The sequence below is a fragment of the Bufo gargarizans genome, chromosome 1 (assembly GCF_014858855.1).
Source record: "Bufo gargarizans isolate SCDJY-AF-19 chromosome 1, ASM1485885v1, whole genome shotgun sequence".
Taxonomy (NCBI): domain Eukaryota; kingdom Metazoa; phylum Chordata; class Amphibia; order Anura; family Bufonidae; genus Bufo; species Bufo gargarizans.
This window is the reverse complement of record NC_058080.1, coordinates 536872957-536888788: the sequence shown is the minus strand read 5'-3', so window position 1 is coordinate 536888788 and position 15832 is coordinate 536872957. Positions and strand designations below refer to the sequence as shown.

At 44.6% G+C, this 15832-nt stretch overlaps 1 protein-coding gene across 9 annotated transcripts in view; it reads right to left on the bottom strand.

Moving 5' to 3' along the window:
* The window catches only part of LIMK2 (LIM domain kinase 2), a 51752-nt gene that overhangs the window by 18831 nt on the left and 17089 nt on the right, over nt 1-15832 (bottom strand). For all 9 annotated transcript variants that reach the window (XM_044275450.1, XM_044275449.1, XM_044275453.1 and 6 more), the window contains 2 exons: nt 7683-7792; nt 7134-7298 (listed from right to left, as the gene is read on the bottom strand). In XM_044275450.1, the coding sequence (XP_044131385.1) occupies nt 7134-7298; nt 7683-7792 (275 nt within the window). The remainder of the gene's footprint in view (nt 1-7133; nt 7299-7682; nt 7793-15832) is intronic.

The window sequence follows — 15832 nt, the reverse complement described above, 5'->3', positions numbered from 1 at the left end:
GTCAAGAACAAAGAGTCAACCTGAGTGAAGAATCGCCTAGTGCTCATCATCACATAAGGCTGAAAAAAGACATCCGTCCGGTCCATCCAGTTCGGCCTGTTATCCTTTAAGTTGATCCAGAGGAAGCCAAAAAAAACTGTGAGGTAGAAGCCAATTTTTCTCACTTTAGGGGGGGAAAAAAAAATCCTTCACGACTCCATTCCATTCATTTTTTAGTAAGTTATTCCTTCCAGTTACAGAAAGAGGAAGTAACTTCCATAGTGTACATTTAGCTCTGAGGTAGTGTAATGAGGGAAGAACTTTTAAATCATAAGATAACGAGCTATCCGGTGACATAATAATCCCAAAGTATTTAAAGTGAGAGGCTACCTGTAAACCACAACACTTCTCTGCCTAGCCACAGTTCTTCCATTCTAAGGCCTCTTTCACACGAGCGTGTCCGGATGCATCCCAGTGCATTGCGGCAAACTCGCGCGAGTAGGTACGCAATTGCAGTCAGTTTTGACTGCGTTTGCGTTCCGTTGTTCAGTTTTTATCACGCGGGTGCAATGCGTTTTGCACCCGCGTGATAAAAACCTGAATGCGGTACCCAGACCCTTCACAGAAGTTCAGGTTTGGGTTCAAGGTTGTGTAGATTGCTATTATTTTCCCTTATAACCATGTTATAAGGGAAAATAATACATTCTGAATACAGAATGCATAGTACAATAGGGCTGGAGGGGTAAAAAAATAAATAAAAATTAACTCACCTTAATCCACTTGTTCGCGCAGCCGGCATCTCTTCTGTCTTCATCTGTGAGGAAAAGGACCTGTGGTGACGTCACTGCGCGCATCACATGGTCCATTACCATGGTAATGGATCATGTGATGAGCGTAGTGACATCATCAAAAGGTCCTTTTCCTCACAGATAAAGACAGAAGAGATGCCGGCTGCGCGAACAAGTGGATAAGGGCGAGTTAATTTTTTTTTAAAAATCTCCAGCCCTATTGTACTATGCATTCTGAATTCAGAATGCTATTTTCCCTTATAACCATGTTATAAAGGGAAAATAATAATGATCGGGTCTCCATCCTGATCGTCTCCTAGCAACCGTGTGCGTGAAAATCGCACCGCATACATACTTGCTTGCGGATGCTTGCTATTTTTACGCAACCCTATTCATTTCTATGGGGCCTGCGTTTCGTGAATAACTCACAAAGAGGAGCATGCTGCGATTTTCACGCAACGCACGCGTGAAAATCCCCGCTCATGTGCACAGCCCCATAGAAATAAATGGGTCCGGATTCAGTGCGGGTGCAATGCGTCCACCTCACGCATTGCACCCGCGCAGCAATCTCGCCTGTGTGAAAGGGGCCTAAGCACATTCAGTATGTTTTCTGCTAATTAACCAGGAGGCCCCAAAACTATTAATACGGGACACAGCTCTAGAAAAGTGTAGCATTCGGGTTGGCCATAACAAAGGCCATATCATTGGAATTTAGCCCTATATGGTCTTCTCGAGAGCCGATCCCAATACTCAAATATGCTGAATTTTGTCTAATCCTTATCACTAAGGATTCAATTACTATCGCACGAAAGAAGAGTAAAATGGGACAAACCCTTTCTAGTGTTTCTGTATAGCCCAAAGGTGGAGAACGGCAGACCAATCACCACCACCTGGGCACATGGAGATTTATACAGAATCAAAATCCATTTCCTAAATCGGTCATTATACCCAAAGCATTATCTGACCGATATAAAGTAAGGCCTTTCAATGGAGTCAAAGGGGTTGGCCGCATCAAGTGAGGCCAAGACCCAATCTTGGCTTTTCCACCATACAACCTGCAAGGAGACCTGTGCCCTTAAATTTTTATCTATGGTGGATTTATTCAGAATGAACCCTCATTAATCAGAGTGAATTATATCATGGATGACTAAACACAACCTATTGGCCAGCATTTTTGTTATGATTTTATTATCTACATTCGTCAATTAAAAGGGGTATCACTAGGATATGGCCCCATTGTCTGATAGGTGCAGGTCCCATCGCTGGGACCCGCACCTATATCGAGAACAGATCGGGGAGCGCTGTGGCTGGAGGACCGCAGATTTCCAGTGGTCCGTCCACCATCAAGCGCTAATCCCTGCCTCTCCCATAGACGTGAACGGGAGTGTGCCGTGCATGCGCGGCTTATGCTCCCATTCATTTCTATGGGGCAGACAGCAATAGCCGAGCCAGCGCGCGGCTATTTTCGGCGGCCCCATAGAAATGAATAGAGGGCGGCTGCACATGCGCAGAGTGCTCTCCTTCACTTTCGGGGCTCTGTTATCGATATAGGTGCGGGTCTGCCTGGATGTAGTTAAAGGGGTTCTGCAGTTTTTTTTTAAACTGATGATCTATCCTCTGGAAAGATCATCAGCATCTGATCGGTGAGGGTCAGACACCCGGGACCCCTGCCGATCAGCTGTTTGAGAAGGCAGCAGCACTGGCAGTAGCGCTGCGGGCATCTCGCTGTTTACCGCAGGCCCCGTGACGTCACGACTAGCATCAATGGCCTGGGCGGGGCTAAGCTCTGTTCACTTGAATGGAGCTTAGCTCCGCCCAGGTCATTGGATACTAGTCGTGACGTCACTTTGCCTGTGGTAAACAGCGAGAAGGCAGGGGTCCCGAGTGTCGGACCCCCGCCGATCAGATGCTGATGATCTATCCAGAGGAAAAAACTGCAGAATCCCTTTAACCTTAGATGTGTAAGGGTCTTTTTAAAATCCAGATAATTGAGCAAGAATAAACTGCACAGCTGTAATGTTAGGTCTTGTGTCAATTCTGGTTTGAAGTACCTCCTATATCAAATTTCTTTGATTTAGTAAGGACACCCCTCTAGAATACGATGAGTGAAAGGAATGAAAAGAACTCTGTAACCAGGGTTTGTGAAGGAGTCAAAGCATATCTTGAAGACACATTAAATGAGGAAGGTGTTGTCTTAAAACAGAGTATCAGATTTCTCTTTCTAGGTGGGTCTAAGCCTCTCACATTCCAGGACAACAGAAGGAATGTATATAGGGATTATCTTCCCAAAATTAGCATCTATCCTTCCATTAAGATAGATGAATCCATAGCAGATTGTACCTTTATAATGTCGTAGGGGCCTCAGAAAGACAGATCAGTATGCCATATCTGAACATGTGCAACAGAACAACAATATCTCTAGAATAACTGGAAAAAACAGAACAACCGTGGCTAGCGGTAAGCAGAAGAGTTCACAACTCTAGAAATATATGGACGGAAACTGCAGAAAGGGAGAAAAAGGTAAGAGAATACCGTTTATAGATGTATGGAAAGCAAGTAGAAAAAGAATAAAAATTGTGGAGAAGAAAAAGGAAGATCAGATTTACTCTGCCCCTTGCCATGGCCCAATGAGATTGCAGTGTAACTTAAACCAAAAATAAAAGGAGTTGTAGCTCCACCTTGTGGAGATGAACAGAATATGAGGACTTTTTCCCTCTCATCCTCCAAAACATCAGCATATGGAATGCCAATAGGCCCATCAGTTAAAGTGGACGATCTTGACAAGAACTCAGCTTTAAATATTGTCTGAAGAAATAAAGGCATAATACAAACAGAAAATGTACAGATATTATGGAAACAGTAACAAACAAGTATTACTGAAAGAAGTTCACAAACCCTCATAACGCAGAATAGAATGGGCATGCAAATTTAATTGGTATATTAGTGGTGAAACCTTAAAGGGGTTGTGCAGGGGTTTTATATGGATGACCTATCCTCAGGATAGATCATCAATATCTTATCAGTGGGGGTCCGACACCTGGAACCCCCACCAATCATCTGTTTGTGGCGAGCACTGCTTTCTCTTCATTACACTACATGTCGTCTCTCTAGTGGTGGTGGCGTAGTGTAATTACAAGAACCCAGCGCCATTCAAGTGAATGAAGAGATTACTTGTAATTACTTTATTTTTTTATTTTTTACAGCAAATGTTTCAGAAAAAAAAAGAAAAAAAAAAAAGTGACACGAACCCACCCTAAGACAAAGTTCGGACTCTGACACCTGCATTATCACATTCCAGCTCCAACTCCTGATTTTCTGTCACCACTAGAACACCCTGCTTATTACTAATATAAGGGACAGGAGAGGTTATAATTTATTACTGTTTATAGTATAAGGACAGGGGAGAACACAGATGAAGTGAGAACTGATTATCTATTACCACTAGAACATCCTGCTTATCACTAGTATAAGGGACAGAAGAAAACACAGGAGAGATGGAACTGATTATCTCTCACCTCTAGAATACCCTGCTTATCACTAATATAAGGAACAGGTGAGAGCACAGGAGAGGTGAAAACTAATGATCTATTACGTATTACCACTAAAACATCCTGCTTATCACTAGTATAAGGGACAGAAAAGAACTGATTATCTATCACCACTAGAACATCCTGCTTATCACTGTTAATAGTATAAAGCAGCGGCCCCCAACCGCCGGGCCGCGGCCCAGGACCGGGCCCTGGGAGATATGTTGCCGGGCCGCAGAGGAGAGAGGAGCGCGGCCGACGCGTTCATCTTGCCAACATTAGTGGAGACGTACTAATGATCGCGGTCTCCACAGCCCCGCACGCAAGTGATTTCAAATTTGTTAATCTTACTTTAATAATGGCCAGTCAGGTCGTACCTGACCGGCAGCACAGCACTGCGCTCTCACAGCTAATTACATCGCGCCCCACCCCCGGCCCCGCATCCACCAATCCGGCGCTGCTTTCTTGGTGTTATCTCGCCGCGAGTCGCCGGATTACTCAGGCCCGCGGCGCACGCGGGATGACGGGAATGGAGTAGTCTCCTCAGAGAAGGTGTGTAAATGTGCACACACCGCTGGCTTCATAACTCACAGAGGGGCACCTGGCAGCGTGGCACAGTGGCAATACACAGGGGAATGGCATGGCAGCAAAAGACAGGCGCAACGATCGCAGTCGCAGAGGGTGTATATATATACATTTTGCCCCCTCTGTATATATTACATTTGTCTCCTGTGTATATATTACATTTTTTGCCCGCTCTGTATATATTTCATGATTTTGCCCCCAAGGCTGGGCCCCTATGAAGGGTTTGCTGCTATGCCAGTCCCCTGTGTTTGACTTGGTGGGGGGGGGGGGGGGGGGGGGGGAGAAGGCGGGCCCGGTTGGGGGGGCCCAATTCAAAGTTTGCCCCGAGCCCATAGAACTCTAGTTACGCCTCTGCCTCCCATGATGCGGCCGCTGCAGAGCCCAATACAATGAGTGGGCTCTGAGGCGCCGCACTACTGCCACCAATGAATATGTCTAATATTAAAGTAGGAGGAGGGACCGGGGAGAGTTTACCGCTGCACCGTCTCAGCTAGTGTGCTCGGCAGCCTCCTCCTGACTCTTGTGTTCTCAGACCAGTCCCCAGCCAATAGTGATCTGGAAAGCGCAGGTACCCACACACTGTCCCACAGATGGGGTCACCTATTATTAATCTGATGTACATGGTGATATTACATTAGTACCCCCATGTACCTCAGATTAAAAGTATGTAGCCCCCAAGCACCTCATCAAATAATGGGCAACATTGGGTTAACCATTAATATGAGGTACACATAATGAGGTTTCTTACTATTAATGTGAGGCACATGCATGTCCAAATTGATAAAACAATGTGCCTCATATTAACAGCATGTACCTGATGCGATTAACCCCATGTTGTCCATTATGTTAAGCGGGGTACTTGACGAGGTTGCTATTAATATGTGGCACATAGTTTCATCAATTTAGACTCCATGTGCCTCACATTAATAGCCAGTAACCTTATCATACTGTGGTACCCAACACCAGCCTACACATTAACCCCATGCTGCTCAATGTCCATTATGTTAGGAAGTACTCTCTGGTGTTACTATTAATATGAGGCACAAGGCTTTATCTATTTAGACTTCTATTTGCTTCACATTAATAGTAAGTGACCCCATCAAGTACCTCCTCACATAATGGGCAATTGATACTTTGCAAAAAGTAAAAATTAAAAAATACTCACACGTTAAAGGGTTTCTACCACTTCGTTTTCACATAATTAGGTGTCAGACACTAGCGATCCGCTAGTGTCTGCTCTGCCAAACAATCCTAATATAATAGCTTTTGGGGCAGCCGTTTCGCTAAAAAAAAGAACTTATATTGATATGCTAATGACCCTCTAGGTGCTATGGGGGGCGTCATTAGCACCTAGAGGATCGGTCTGCCTTCATAAAATGCCGCCGCCCAGCGCGTCCCTCCAGCCCGCCCATCTCCTCCGGAATGCGATCATGCGGACGAATTCTCGCGCATGCGCAGTGCGCGTCTGTATTCGGCGCATGCACAGTGAATGTCCAACCGCTTCCTTGCTCAGACATCTCCACTGCGCCTGCGCCGATGACGTCATAGTGCTCCGAGGAACAGGCGCAGTGGAGATGTCTGAGCAGGGAAGTGGGGGGGCGGCGCTGGGCGGCGGCATTTTGTGAAGGTAGACTATCCTCTAGGTGCTAATGACGCCCCCATAGCACCTAGAGGGTCATTAGCATATCAATATAAGTTCTTTTTTTTTGCGAAATGGCTGCCCCAAAAGCTATTATATTAGGATTGTTTGGCAGATCAGACACTAGCGGATCGCTAGTGTCTGAAAGCTAATTATGTGAAAACGAAGTGGTAGAAACCCTTTAACCCCATGCAACATGTGGTTAACGTGTGAGTATTTTTTTTCTTCATGGTACTGAATTGGTGTTGCAATACTTTTTTTTTGGAGTCACATTTAAATAATAAATTTAATCGTTATAGTGTTATATAGCTTAATATGCACCTTGTGTTTTGTCATGCGCGTGAATCAGTCAGCGCCGACCAGCACCCTCATAAACCCCGCCCACCCCCTAAGCCCCGCCCCAGAAGCTTTTGGCGACTGCTTATCTTCCGGGAGAACAAAAGGATAATATATTCATTTTGCCCAATTCTTCTATCCTCCATCATCCAGTCAGCCAAATACGCCGTTCACACTAATGTTTATGGGAGCCCTAATAAATTTACCCGTCAATGCAACACAGATGGCCAATAATGTTTTAGAATATTAACTTTTCAAAGATGTGTGATCTAAACTCACTGTGTGACCTTCATGTCCTCCACCGATACAGAGAAGTCTCTACTGCCTCCTGCATGAGGAGGTAGCCGTAAGAGGGTTAGAGTGTGAGGATGCTGTTCTTTAGCCGATTCATTGCAAAGCCCCTCAAACTGTGGTCGTAGAAGCAGCAGCTTGTGGCAAGGCCCGCTAGAATGGTAAGAAATAATATGGAAGAAAATTATTACACCAATAAAATAAGTATAACAGATATAAATCACAAGCTGTGACAAACTATAATCACTTTATATTCGTGATCAAAGGAGTTATCCAGGAGTTGGTCACATGACTTTCAGACACTAATTGGATTGTTCTATTGCTATATGCTGTACAAGGACCCATGCGAACAAAAAATAAATAAATCATTAACAAGACAATTTACAGTAAAGCAAGCAAATCACCTAAACAGAAAATTGTAGACACTAGGGTACAAAACACATTGGTCAAGATAGCATACATTTCATTTCTTCAGTTTTTAGTTCCAATCCTTTCATTAAGGAGAGGTCGGTGAATATTTCATTAGATGGTTCTCACCAAAACAGAGTTGTGCTCTCCACCAAGCTGAATGACTCCCCATCCTCAATCACATGGTGGCATCCAGAGCATGAGAAGCATTCAGGGTGAAACTTGTACTGGGAGACCACCTAAAGGACAGTGGAAGGATCACAAAGTTAATAATACAGCCAGAGGTAGATTGGAAACTTAAAGAGGAAATGGGGAAGAAAAAAAAACTTGAAGTGGCCGCAAGTTGTAAGTGAAGGCAGGGAAACACAAGCAGGCAGGGCCTACACAAGCCACAAGTAAGCAGGGACAACACAAGTAGTCGGGCCAGCAATACCGTAGTGCAGAACAAACTACCATTCCAAAATACTGTACTTACCGCTTTATAAGAAGCACTTTACCCCCCAAAAGTTGGAGGAAAACAGCAGTGCATCTTATAAAGCAAATACTAGTGAGCGCTTCCATAATGGAAACACTCACGTTTATGCAAGAGTCGCAAGTAGCGAAGAGCTGTCAACACTTAACTTACCCTGCTTGATTTCCTCCTGGCACCGCACTGCACTGTCCTGACTGCATACAGCGTCAGGACATACTGTGGGCACTACGATTTGACGCTGCACGCAGTCAAGTGACGGTGGAGGGCCCAGAGAATATCAGGGAACGCGACTGCAGAAGAGACCGATGGACCTGGAGAGTAGCGGTGGAGCAGGAAAAGTGAATTTATATATTTTATCTCTGTTTTGCATCTGATATGTGGTCTGACATGGGGGTGGGGGTTTGATCTGAGGCCAGACATGGTGGGGGGCGCGTTAGTCTGATCTGAGCTCTAATATAGGGGTTTCCCATATGGAGGTCTGATGAAGAAATTATATGGTATACGGCCAGTCTTCCCTTGAATACAACCTATGATACATGAACAGGGTTGATAGCACATGGTCTGTTGTGGACATCTGCAGCCCGTTGCAATACTCTGTAGATACCATATACAACTCAAAAAATCAAATATGGTCAGTATAAACTGACTGGTGACTACAGAAACATTTTTCACAAACAAACATGACAGAAAATTTAGGATTACTTACCGGTAATCGTTTTTCCATGAGCCCATGACAGCACCCTTGAGAGAAGACTAGAATAGAAACTAGCTTGGGGCGCTACCCCGCTTGTAATACTTTCCTCCTGAAGGATAAACGATCATTGGAGTCTAAATCTAATTTGTAGTGTCAAAAAAGGTACATGGAGATTTCCATGTAGCTGCCCTACAGATTTGCTCTAAGGATGCATTGGACCTTTCTGCCCATGAAGTAAAAACGGATCTGGTTGAGTGAGCACCAAAACCAAAAGGTGGAGTTTCCCCCGCCGAGGAATAGGCCAAAAGTATAGCCTTTACTATCCTAGAAGACACCTTATTACCCTTTTTCTTTTTTCCCCTCCAAACTGCACAAACAGTCTAGAGGATTTCCTCCACTGATTTGTGATAATCAGATATTGAGAAAGGCTTTTAACATCTAGACAATGGAGCCTCCTTTTGATCTCATTCTTAACTGACACAAAAATTGGAGAACAATATCTTGGGACCTATGAAAAAGAGACCACTTTGGGCAAAAAAGATGAGTCCGGTTTAATGAACACTATCCTCCAGGATGTTAGTATAAGAAAAAGAAGAAGCTGAAAAGGCAGAAACCTAACCCACTCTCCTAGCAGAGGTGATGGCCACCAGAAAGGCAGTTTTAAAAGATACTGTTTTAATATATAAATTGTGCAGCGGTTTTAAAGGAGGCTCCATCATCCTAGACAAAACTATATTCAGATCCCATGGGGGAACTGATGACCTGACTACAGGCTTAATTCTGACTGCTTTAAAAAACAAACAAAAAAAAACTCCTAATCCAAGGATGATTGGCAATGGGGAAATCAAAAAAAGCACTCTTAAAGTACAGGTGTCTGTTCTGAGTGCCAAGTCTCAGGTTCTTATTAAGACCTTCTTGAAGGAAATCCAAAATCTTAGGCATAGGAGGAGGACTTAAAGGATCAACCGGGGAGCTAGTGAACTTTAAGAAAGTCTTCCAGACCTTAAGGTAAATAGTGGAGGTTACTTCCTTCCGACAAGACAAAAAAGGTAGAAATGACCTCTTTGGATAGACCCCCTACACTCTAAGATTTCCCCTTCAAATACCAGGCTGCCGGATGAAGGTTCTTAACTTCCGGAAAAAAGACAGGCCCCTGGAATAACAGATCTCGCCTGTCTGGAAGAACCCATGGATCTGACAGGGACAGCTTCCTCAGCCAAGTGAACCAGGTTCTTCTCAGCCAGAAAGGTGCAATTAGAATGAGCCTCGTCTGTTCTTGCCTCAGCTTCTGCAATACCATCGGAAGAAGTCTTAGAGGAGGAAAGGCATGCAGAAGCTGATCCGGCCAAGGAAAGGAGAAGGTGTCTATACCTAGAATAGACTGCCCCCTTTTGTTTTGTCTCATTCCGAAAAGGTCTACTTGAGGACGACCCCAAAGCTGAACTATCTGATTGAAGACCTCGTGATTCAAACACTCTCCCTGATCCAAATGGTTTCTGCTTAGGTAGTCCGCCACCTTGTTTTCTGTACCTTTTAAATGTACTGCCTTAATAAAAAGGAATATAAGGAACGATTAGTGAGAAAATTTCTGCAGTTAAGGACATAAGACATTCTTATCTTGTCCCTCCTTGTCTGTTTAGGTAAGATACTACTGTAGTGTTGTCCGAGAATATTTTTAGTCCTTTTCACTGCAATCTGGGCAGGAAAGCTCTTAAGGCTACCCCCGACTGACAAAATGCACTCCCGGTCGGACTGGCATCCGTGGTGATGGTTACTTGTTCCTGTAGAATCCATGGGAAGCACTGAGTCAGATTTGAAGGCTCTAGCCACCAGGTAAGGACTGTATGACCTGAGAGGTGAGAGATAGATGGGCCTCCAGCGGGGACAATGATCCCTGCCATTCTGATCTGCCACGGAAACGTCCTGAAGTGAAACAGGGACCAACTTATAGCTGGTATTGTGGAGGTCATTCTGCCTAGTACTGCCAATCCTTTTTTAAGACTATTAGGACCTGCATGTCTTTCATTATCCTGGTTATCTTGTGCTGAGGGGGGATGCACCGCAGATTCACAGAATCCAGGATCAGACCTAGAAAAAACACATTCTTGTGAGGGGGTCAAGTTTTATTTCTCCCAGTTTATCTGCCACCCAAGATTTACTAGACTGTCTACTACTTTAGAAGTTGAGCGGTTAGAAGAGCTACAGATTCTGCCACCACCAGAAGATCGTCCAAGGAATAACCAGAATGTATTTTTCTCTTATGTTGGCCATAACCTCTGCCATTAACTTTGCGAAAAGCCTTCGGACGTTCCAAATGGAAGGGCTCTGTATTGTAAATGATGAACCTGGTCCTTCCATAGACACAACCACTCTGAGGTATTTTTGAAAGTCGACATGAATTGGGATGTGATAATAGGCATCATTTATATCTATGGTAGCCATGACACAGTCTTTGAACAGATGTTTTATTGCAGACTGTATGGATTCTATTCTAAACTTCTTGTATTTGAGGTACTGATTTAAGTCTCAGGTTTATAATCATTCTGAAAGATACGTCTGGCTTGGGTAGGAGAAATAGGGACGAATAAAACCTCCTCCCCCGAGTCTAGGATGTGAATTAGAACATTTTTCTTTAAAAAGAGAAAAAACTTCTTTTAATGCTAAGAATTTCACTGAATTTTGAGCTAGATTTGTACATTTTTAGCCTTTCCGGTGGGGGAGAGAGAAACTCTAGACGAAAACCGTCTTTTATAATACCATTTATCCAGGGGCTTGCCTAGATTTTTCCCCAACCCCAAGAAAAAAAAGAGATTGTCTTCCCCGCCATGGGACAGTAACAGTCAGTGCTGACTTGGGGCCTGAAGCGGATTGGGTACTAAAGAGGAACCCCTTCTACCTCTGTTTTCTCTCCAATTATTTAGCTTTTTATCTCTTTTGTTGAAGACTCTCCTGTTTCTCTGAAAAAATTGCTGCCTCCTAGGTGGTTTGGAAACGGGAGACCTTTTCTTATTGTCAGAGGCCTTTTCTAAAAGGTCTTCCAAAACTGACCCAAAAAGTAAGTCTCCCTGGCACAGAATAGAGCAAAGCTTATTTTTGAACTAGGGCTGCAACGATTAATCGATGTAATCGATTATATTCGATAACTGGATTCGTTGTCGACGAATCCAGTTATCGAATAATCGCCGATTCGTTGCTATTCGGGCGGGCGGGCGGGCGCTGCATCTTTATTTTACCTTTTTACAATGACGCTCCCGCTCCTGTAACAGCCAGGCAGAGCGGACGGCGGCGTAACGTCACTCAATCACGTGACGCGCCTGCTCCGCCTCCTTCATTCATGAAGTGGGCGGAGCAGGCGCGTCACGTGATTGAGTGACGTTACGCCGCCGTCCGCTCTGCCTGGCTGTTACAGGAGCGGGAGCGTCATTGTAAAAAGGTAAAATAAAGATGCAAGCGCCGGGGCTGTTAGGGGGAAGGGGGGTCTGTGTATAGCACTGCTATGGGGAGGGGGGAGGATCTGTGTATAGCACTGCTATGGGGAGGAGGGGGGGTCTGTGTATGGCACTGCTATGGGAAGGGGGGTCTGTGCACTGTTATGAGGAAAGGGATCTGTGCACTGTTATGCCCATAACAGTGCACATATCCCCCTCTCCATAACTACGCCGTCCACAGATCCCCCATAATAGTGTCGTCCACAGATCCCCCATAAGTGTCGTCCACAGATCCCCCATAAACGCCGTCCACAGATCCCCCATAAACGCCGTCCACAGATCCCCCATAATAGTGTCGTCCACAGATCCCCCATAAACGCCGTCCACAGATCCCCCCATAAGTGTCGTCCACAGATCCCCCCATAAGTGTCGTCCACAGATCCCCCCATAAGTGTCGTCCACAGATCCCCCCATAAGTGTCGTCCACAGATCCCCCCATAAGTGTCGTCCACAGATCCCCCATAAGTGTCGTCCACAGATCCCCCATAAGTGTCGTCCACAGATCCCCCCATAAGTGTCGTCCACAGATCCCCCCATAAGTGTCGTCCACAGATCCCCCATAAGTGTCGTCCACAGATCCCCCATAAGTGTCGTCCACAGATCCCCCATAAGTGTCGTCCACAGATCCCCCATAAGTGTCGTCCACAGATCCCCCATAAGTGTCGTCCACAGATCCCCCATAAGTGTCGTCCACAGATCCCCCATAAGTGTCGTCCACAGATCCCCCATAAGTGTCGTCCACAGATCCCCCATAAGTGTCGTCCACAGATCCCCCATAAGTGTCGTCCACAGATCCCCCATAAGTGTCGTCCACAGATCCCCCATAAGTGTCGTCCACAATTTGTTTTAATATGGCCTTTGAACATAATTTTTCAAGTAAGATCATATAAACCTCTGTTTTGTAATTTTGTCGTTTTTCTCGATTAATCGTAGAAATTAATCGGCAACTAATCGATTATTCAAATAATCGTTAGCTGCAGCCCTATTTTGAACCCATGTCAGCAGACTACTCCTTAAGCCAAATTGCTCTCCTAGCTGAATTGGAAAGAGCTGCGGATCTGGCATTTAATCTTAATGCGTCAGCCGAAGCGTCCAAAATAAAGTCCACTGCTTTAAAGATGGTCGGAAATACCGCTAGGAGTTTGTCTCTGGAGGTTTTATTTTGTATATGGATTCTAGTTCCTGTAACCATAATTTTAAGGATCTGGCAGTAGAGGTAATGACTACACTAGGCTTAAAGGCCTGAGTAGAGGCCTCCCATTTTTAAGAGTAGAGCTCTGACTGTCTATCCATCGTGTCTTTCAAAGTGCCAAGGTCTTCAAAAGGCAAAGCAGATCTTTTTGAATTTTTTTGCAATATGGCATCCAACTTACGAGTCCTATCTCAACATCACGACTCTCCCTCAAAGGGATATTTTCGTTTAACGTTTCTTAGAATAAAACAAACATTACATCTTGAATGGATTTCTGTTCCCTGGATTCTTCCACCTTCATACAGGTTCTAATAGGCTTGAGTAGGGAATATGTATCCTCAGGGGAAAATAAAGGTCTACCCGTGGATTCTTCATCTGAGGAAGAGCTTGAATTATCTAGAATTTCTCCTCGCTTATTCTTGTCGGAGGATTCGGTATCAGATATGACATTAGAGTGACCTTGCTTGCCTGCAGCGGAGGAAAGGAGGCATTTTTTAAACATTTGATTGAATAGGAAACTTCAGATTTGACAATATGTTTGATACTCTGAAGTAGTGACGGGAATTTCTCCTCTACCACCTTATTAACGCAATGCTGACATAACAACTTAGACCAGGAAGGAGCGATTTTCTTCTTGCATACAGCACACTTCTTTTAATTTTAGCGGTGGCTTTCCTAAGGCCCTCTTTGGTATTCTAAAAGAAAATAAGCCCCATTAGATACTGAAGGGAGGAATAAAAGGTGGGGATTGACACCCTTACCCCACCAGGAATACCGGTCTGTCATCATGACCCTCCTGGACATCAGCACGCTGACTGCTCTCTTCCTCCATACTTCCAAATAAGGATAAGGCGTTATCCATAGGTACATCCACGGATGCCTGCAGGCTGACTGGGATCCTCCTGACCACATGCTGATAAGGGTTAAATATCCTAGGTCAGGTCCCTGCCAGCGTCCCCATGTGGCCCTTTATGGAAGAGGATGTTCCTATCCTCATTTTCGGAACTCAAGAAATCTGGAACCACATGCGTTACAAATACCGGAAGTTGAAGATGTCTTTAGTTCGCGCACGGAGCGTGCTCAGCCCTCCCCGTCTCTGTAAGCTTGCTGGAGGCCAGGAGGAAGAAAGAGACCAGACCCCGGACGTCCTAAACACAGCCAGGAGAGTCCGGCGTACCGGCATTACCTCCCATTAACACCGGGTCTGCCCAGGAACGCCGGCAAGACATAGTCCGAGACCCAGAAAGATGGCCCCAGACTTGGCAGGCGGCATCTAGTCGAGTCTTAAGCCGCACCAGGTAACCCCTATCTCTGATGCACATGCGGGGCTCCTGCGGCCTAATCTTCTAGTTTCCACTATAGGTCCTATGCCTAGGACAGGAAACAGGAACTGGTGCTACAGGGGCAGAGCCCCTCCTTAAGAACTCTACACGAAAGTACTTGTTTCCTGTCCTGTATGGAGGCAGTCTCTCAAGGGTGCTGTCTTGGGTGCAGGACAAAATAATACCTCACTAAAACTGCCCAAAATGCTGAAGTAATAAACCTCTAAATACACTTCCCTTTAAATGTTGTCATTGTCCCTGGACGGCCTATGTTCAGGTCCTCAGAGCATCTCTTTACAGTCCTGCATTACTACGGTAACTGAGGGCTAGACAACCACAGTCACTCTGTCAACCAGGGTGAAGTCATTATGGTAATCTGTGACTGGCAAGACCACCGATGTATTGTCCTAATGGACAATGCACCTTAATCCAGAAGTGCAAAGACAGCAACAGAAAAAACGGCAGCAATGGTGAAGAATTTTAACGATAAGCAGGCAAGTTTTTTTTTATATTATGGACAGACATTTTATCTTTGGAAACCCCCTTTAAGTTGTGCATAAAGAGGCCTTATTTTTCTACAATTGTCAAATCCCTAAAAGTTATCAATGAAGTAGGACAGCAATGAGGAAACGGGGTACCTTTTACTCCCAGCTGATGAATTCAATGTTACTTTGTGCCTTCCTGTCATTAACCCCTTAAGGACCAGGCTCATTTTCACCTTAAGGACCAGGCCATTTTTTGCAAATCTGACCAGTGTCACTTTAAGTGCTGATAACTTTAAAACGCTTTTACTTATACAGGCCATTCTGAGATTGTTTTTTCGTCACATATTGTACTTCATGACACTGGTAAAATAAAGTCAAAAAAATTAATTTGTTTGCATAATAAAATACCTAATTTACCAAAAATTTGGAAAAATTAGCAAATATCAAAGTTTCAGTTTCTCTACTTCTGTAATACATAGTAATACCCCCAAAAATTGTGATGACTTTACATTCCCCATATGTCTACTTCATGTTTATAGCATTTTGGGAATGATATTTTATTTTTTGGGGATGTTACAAGGGTTAGAAGTTTAGAAGCAAATTTTGAAATTTTTCAGAAATCTTCA